A 6923-nucleotide genomic window follows, 5' to 3' on the forward strand; every position below is an offset into this window, starting at 1 on the left:
GTGATCAGAGCAAAGTAATAGAGGAAAACAATAGAATGGGAAAGACTAGAGATCTCTTCAAGAAAATTAGAGATACCAAGGGAACATTTCATGCAAAGATGGGCTTGATAAAGGACAGAAATGGTATGGACCTAACAGAAGCAGAAGATATTAAGAAGAGGTGGCAAGAATACACAGGAGAACTGTACAAAGAAGATCTTCATGACCCAGATAATCACGATGGTGTGATCACTCAGCACGAGACATTCTGGAATGTGAAGTCAAGTGGGCCTTAGGAAGCATCACTACGAACAAAGCTAGTGGAAGTGATGGAATTCCAGTGGAGTTATTTCAAATCCTGAAAGATAATGCTGTGAAAGTGCTGCACTCAATATGCCAGCAAATGTGGAAAACTCAGCAGTGGCCACAGGACTGGAAAAGGTCAGTTTTCATTCCAATCCCAAAGAAAGGCAATGCCAAAGAAAGCTCAAACTACCACACAGTTGTACTCACCTCACACGCTAGTAAAGTAATGCTCAAAATTCTCCAAGCCAGGTTTCAGAAATATGTGAACCGTGAACTTCCTGATGTTCAAGCTGGTTTTAGAAAAGGCAGAGGAACCAGAGATCAAATTGCCCAGATCCGCTGGATCATGGAAAAAGCAAGAAAGTTCCGGAAAAACATCTATTTCTGCTTTATTGACCATACTAAAGCCTTTCACTGTGTGGATCACAATAAAGTATGGAAAATTCTGAAAGAGATGGGAATACCAGACCACCTGACCTGCCTCTTGAGGCCTTACAAATAGCTGAAAAAGAAGAGAAGCAAAAAGCAAAGGAGAGAGGTACCAGGGAACAGAATCCAGTATCTGTTGTAATGCTATGGACTTGCCTATAATTTCAAGGGTAAGAGCACAGGGCTAAGAATCCGGCATTTTGGGGTTCCATTTCAGGCTCTGCTAAACTACCACCTATAGATAATGTTAAGTAACTTCTCTTTGTCTCATTTTTCCCATTTGTAAAGTGGGAAGAAAAGACAACCTCACGGATTTGTTATAAGCTTTAAATGGATAGTAGGTATAACCCAGGACAGTGTGGAAAGTGCTTATTTCATGTTTCATTCTTGGTTCTTCAGCTCATTGTGGGATATGCGCAGAGATACAAATGAGAGAACACGAGACACTGGTGTGATAAATCCAAATATTTCTATTTGGATGTTTTATTTTGAATTTGGGGTAAGTTGTGGTTGGTATCGTCCATGGCAGGGCCACTGGGACGCTTAGGGAGAAACATGGTCTCATTTGTCTTTAGTGGTGCTCTCAATCCAGCTGACATATTTCTGAACGTTGGTGTAGATGCCCACATCCCCTCCCATGAAGTGTCCGACCTCGATCCCCTGCAGCTTGTTTTTGCAGATGACAGTAGCAACGGCCACCTCCTACAAGGGATCACACAGAGAGAGGGAGGCAGACAGATGCGGTCAGATCTCCTTATAGGCACTCTCTAGTCCCCATGTGGATGCACCCTGGCTAGAGGTAGCGTGCTGCATCAAGATAAGAGTCCGCAGACTGGAAGCTTGATTCATTCATCTGACTTTGTCGCAACTAGCCTTGCGTGACATTGAGAAAGTCAGAGAAAAGCCTTTCTAGAACTCACATGTAAAAGGAGTCAAACTCCACTTACTTGAACTGGTAAAGCCTGTTTCAATTTGTGAAGTATTTGAATTATATTTTTTTAAGCGCTACCCATTTTCAGTTGCAGCTATGAGAATAAAAACCAATTATTAACTCTAGGTGTTGCGTGATGCCCCTTAATGAATACAGACATCTCTAATGAGGGTCCTTTACTGAAGATAATGGGAGGCTTTGCTGCAGCCTTACCAAATTCTCAAAAATTTATGAAGTTGTGGGCTTTCTATTTTTTAAATACCGTGGTTAAATAGTTAACTAGACGTATCCAAATGAATGAAAATTGGATAGAGAGAAAAGATTACCCCAAAAATTCGACTGAACACTTTTAGAAATTTAACACATATGGAGTTTCTGTGGCTTTTTCCTTGTTCGGTTTCCTGGCAGGCTGTGTTGGACATCACAGGGGCCTCCAGGTTCTGCCTTAAATCAGGGTGTCTGCCTGAGGGAAGACAGAGATAAAAGAAACCTTCCTGTTCACAAATGCCATTTAGCTCTCCAATCCCCAGTCTCTGTTTCAACTGATGTTTTGTGTCTGTCTGAACAATACTTGAGCCACCTGATGTGAAGAGCTGACTCATTTGAAATGACCCTGATGCTGGGAAAGATTGAGGGCAGGAGGAGAAGGGGACTACAGAGGATGAGATGGTTGGATGGCATCACTGACTCAATGGACATGGGTTTGGGTGGACTCCGGGAGATGGTGATGGACAGGGAGGCCTGACGTGTAGCAATCCATGGGGTCGCAAAGAGTCAGACACGACTGAGTGACTGAACTGAACTGAACAAAATAATGAGGAAGAAAGAAGACGTGATTTTGTGCATGGTTATGAGAGTTAATCTTGAGGATTTTGAAATGGCCTTTATGCCTCTTTAAAAAGCAGCATTTTCTTTCTGCTCTGTGTCTGTTCTTGGAGGAATAAAAGGTGACCTGACTCAAGTTCTCAGGTGTCCTCCACAAGAGAAGTGAGCCAGTATGGGAAAGAGAAGCCTTTTTAATGTGAACTCTGACCATCAGGAGGCGTGGCTTCTGTGCTGAGTCAGGTGGCCTGGTGGCTCCATCTGCCAAAGCTCTGAAGAAGCAGTAGGGCTTTAGACACCCTGGGAAAGGAGGACTCTGGGCTTCTGGGAGGGTCTCTTTTTGCCAGACCCCTCAGATAGTACCTCCCCTTTGTCTCCCTTCAACCCTCTTCCACTCTCAGTTACACAGACATGGGGCTCCTTCCCCACCTATCTCAGCAGATATAACTGACAACCTGATGTTCGGGGGCAGGTGCACTCACCATTGTTGTTTTGGCTCCAGTCCAAACCGGAAAGCATGCAGATGGTGCCTGGCTTGACGGTGCTGGTGGCGAGGGCAATGGGCTGGACTTTTTCGTTGAGGATGGCGGGCTTAGCCAGCCTAATGAGCATGAGGTCGTCTTGGGGCGCACTATGACTGTGGTTCCAGTAGCGGATAATCTGGATAGGGCTAATTGTCTGCTCTGTCCCATCTCTGATTCTGATCCTGAAGTTTCCCAGCATCACCTTCAGATTTCTGGAGGGATAAGGGGTTGGAAGTCACCATCATCATCACTGTTGGTATCATCATCAAAGCTGAGGTTACAGTGGCCCAGGTGCTTTGCCAAGAGCTTTATCTGAATCCTGGATTTGCTAATTTACTACTCACAACAAAGCAGTGATTCGAAACAGAATCCCCGTGTTACAGGTGGAGGAATGGAGGCACACGGGAGGATTCATCCATGGTCACACAGTTAAGTGGTAGAGTCTTTAACTTCTCCATTTTCATGTAGTGGGAGAGAAAAGAATGCATGGTCTAGAAATATTATTTCCCCTCCTTTCCAGCTCCAGCCTGTCTGGGCATTTCCAATCTGGTGTCGGGAAGAGAATGAGGTGACTTGAGTGTTGGACAGCTCCTGTTTGCTTTATCAGATCTCCTCACAACTCTATTTCATCCATCTCTGTACTTTGGAAGGTGAAATAGGTGGATTAAGTCAATGAGCTTTCTTGTCCTCTGGCATTTGATTGGTATTTGGCTGATAAGAAGCACCAAAAAGGAATTGGAAGGAGAAGGGAGAGGTTGGGGTGTTTATCCTCCCACCCGCCCCACCCCATTGGGTTGCCGCAGGGTTGTGGCTGTCGACCGTCTCCTGACAGAAGGTTAGGACCTCTATCAGGCCATCTCTGCGCAGTGCTGTCTCTTTCTCTCGCGGACTCTTTTCCTCTCCCGGCTTAAAATCATTCTCCCCCTGCCCCTTTAGGTCTGGGAGTAGTAGGTGCATCTTCCTAGTACTGAACCCCAGAGGAACTGAACTGCTGTCTATGTTTTCCCTGCAACTAGACCATTCCTTTGTCATTAGTTCTTTTTATAAATTCTCCTCAATTTAATAAAATCTGAGAGCACCATCAGTTGCCTGCTGGTTCCTTAACTGACAAAACTCATATTGCCAGTAAAAAAACCTTGGGAAGACTGATGGGAGACTGAGGAGGCTCCCCCGCGGTCCTGTTGACATGCGGGGCTGGATGACTGTTGCGGAGGCGCTGCCATGTGCAGCGTAGGATGTTAAGCAGCATCCTTGCCCTGGCATCTGTTCACCAGGCAGATGCCGTTAGCACAGCCCTCCCCGCAGCGCTCACTCTGTTGTGACAACCAAGAATGTCTTCCTTTGCCAAATGTGCCCTGGGGGGAACGTTGCCCCTGTTTGAGAATCACCAGTGCAAAGGGAGTAGAGTGGGTGAGGATGCTCAACACTCACGGTAGGTAGCAGTGAGCAGGGGCCAGCACCCAGTTGCTTTTGATAAGGACGCCCACACAGGGGTTGAAGTGAGACTTGAGGTAGACCAAATAGGGGGCAGGGTCATCTTTCTGCACAGATGAGTGAGCGGAGAAAAATGTCCCTGAGGAATAGATATGAGAAGTTCTTAGAACAAACAAGACAGTCACCAGCTTCCTAGCTGAATGGAAATACGGACGATTTTAAAGTAGTAATCAGTTGGGCAGGAAATGTGAAGGTACTTGACATTAAAAAATCAAAATGTACATGAAAATGACATACCATTGTATCTAATAGTTTTGATAATGATTTTTGTCTGAAGGACATCAGCTCTGGGATTTCTTTGGAAGGAATGATGCTAAAGCTAAAACTCTAGTACTTTGGCCACCTCATGCGAAGAGTTGACTCATTGGAAAAGACTCTGATGCTGGTGGGGGGTTGAGGGCAGGAGGAAAAGGGGACGACAGAGAATGAGATGGCTGGATGGCATCACCAACTTGATGGATGAGTCTGAGTGAACTCTGGGAGTTGGTGATGGACAGGGAGGCCTGGCGTGCTGCGATTCATGGGGTCGCAAAGAGTCGGACGCAACTGGGCTACTGAACTGAACTGAACTGAACAATATTCAACCTAAGAAAGTATGATGAGAAAGACTCTCATTTACTACTTATAGGAATGGAAATTGATTCTGTCTTCTTCAAAAGCAATTTTAAAATGACCACAAGAATTGCAAATGGTTTGTCCCCTTTGACCTAATAATTACAACCCCAAGAATTCTTGATTCTAAAGAAATAATCAGATGTAGATCAAGATTATTAGTAAATATGCTCATTTTAACACTATTTATAATAGGTAATTCTTGAGCTTCCCTTGTGGCTCAGCTGGTAAAGAATTTGCCTGCAATGTGGGAGACTGGGTTCAATCCCTGGCTTGGGAAGATTCCCTGGAGAAGGAAATGGCAACCCACTCCAGTATTCTTGCCTGGAGAATCCCATGGATGGAGGAGCCTGGTAGGCTACAGGATTGCAAAGAGTTGGACATGACTGAGTGACTTCACTTTCTTTCTTTCTTACAATAGGTAAATGTTTTAAATGTGAATGTCCGATACAGTAATGTTGGATATTGAAATACAGAGGGATGTGAACAAATGGAACAGCATATATATTAAAACTGCATTTATAAAGAATATTAAACAACAAAGGAATACTAATAACCTTTCAGTTAAAAAATAATAAAAATGTACATTTAATCTAGTAATCCAATTATCTAAGAACAAGTAAAGAATCAAAAATAAACCATTAAAATAAATAAAGTAAAGCCTGGGAATAAATTCAAACAGTGCAGTAGCGTGTGTTGACTGAGGGGACTATGAATGATGTTTATTTTTTATACTTTTTAATATTTCTCAATTTTCTAGTGTGACTGTGCAGTGCTTTTATAAATGAATTATTTTAAGAAAAAGAGAAGAAAGAGGAGGAAGGCTGATTCTAATATTAGAAATATTGTTTTTGTTTCAGCTGCCCTTGGTTCTTATGTTAATCTTTTCCAAGCCTAGGCCTGTACCTCACCACACCCTTTTCTGTGAAGTCACACTGTTAGAAACCCCAAGGAAAAAAGGGTGGGGTATAAATAAGGACAAGAGCCATTGCACTCTTGTTCTAAATCTTCACAATGACTCTATAATGTAGGTAGTAATATCCCCATTTTGACTGTAGAAACTGAAGCCCAGATAGATTAATTAACTTGTCCAAGCTCACGAACAGCTAATTTGTGATGCAACAACCTAGGCAGTCAGGGTGTGGTGGGAAAGGCTGGTCTGGCGAATTCAGAAGAGCTTCACGATAGGGAGTACAGGATGGAGGGTCCTTGCATTTGGTCTTTTGTTCCCATCTTCTCCATTCCCCGCATTCTGAGTCTCTAAGCTTTTGCAACAGGGAGGCATATCAGTCATCAAAATGAGTTCTCTGTCCTTGTGACTGCACTGAGACTTGCCCCTGTGTGATGAAGCCTGTAATTTGGAATAGCCGTGGCGGAACACTCACTGTTGAGTGTTGAGTGTGGGACTCTCCAAGGCAGGCATACACCATAAACTGCCCCCAAGTTTAGCACTGGGCTCCTCAGCCTGTCCAGAGAGCCTTTGGCCAGTCTGAGAGGGGATCCCCAGTGCTGCTCCTGACAGTTTCTCTTGACTCTTTTTTGCACCATCCCCACATCCTGCATCTGCTCTCCTCTGTTAACCTGTGCCTTATATGACAGAGTAGAAAGTCCTGGATACATACCAGCAAGGACACTCAAACAGAAGGTAAATTTCATAGTCTCCCCTTGTGAGGTGCAGAAGATCAGCAGAGTATGGAGCTCTCCGTTCAGTAGTTTCTCTGGAACACCTAGTAGAACCAGTGGGTATGGTTAGGCAGGAGGGTTGAAAGGCAGCTCTGGGCAAGAGCAGAACAGGGGAAGAGGGCTCCAACAGGCAGATGGAGGCC

General features: G+C 44.3%; 1 protein-coding gene across 1 annotated transcript; it reads right to left on the reverse strand.

Annotated features, from left to right (window-relative positions):
- Nucleotides 1-1275: 1275 nt before the first annotated feature.
- On the reverse strand, nt 1276-6753 carry PRSS37 (serine protease 37). Its single transcript, XM_068973466.1, has 5 exons — nt 6720-6753; nt 4423-4564; nt 2950-3203; nt 1972-2108; nt 1276-1416 (listed from the first exon to the last, which is right to left on the reverse strand). Exons 1-5 carry the CDS (start codon nt 6751-6753, stop codon nt 1276-1278), a joined length of 708 nt encoding a protein of 235 aa, XP_068829567.1.
- Between the last annotated feature and the right edge of the window lie 170 nt (nt 6754-6923).

The sequence above is a fragment of the Capricornis sumatraensis genome, chromosome 5 (assembly GCF_032405125.1).
Source record: "Capricornis sumatraensis isolate serow.1 chromosome 5, serow.2, whole genome shotgun sequence".
Classification (NCBI taxonomy): Eukaryota; Metazoa; Chordata; class Mammalia; order Artiodactyla; family Bovidae; genus Capricornis; species Capricornis sumatraensis.

Excerpts from the sequence above, each read along its gene's own strand:
- PRSS37 (XM_068973466.1), bottom strand. The coding sequence starts at position 6,753 with ATGAAATTTACCTTCTGTTTGAGTGTCCTTGCTG. Across the intron at positions 3,204-4,422 it reads CCTGCTCACTGCTACCTACC|AAATCTGAAGGTGATGCTGG; the intron begins GTGAGTGTTGAG and ends TTATCCCTCCAG. Across the intron at positions 2,109-2,949 it reads CTGGAGCCAAAACAACAATG|GCAGACACCCTGATTTAAGG; the intron begins GTGAGTGCACCT and ends GTCTTCCCTCAG.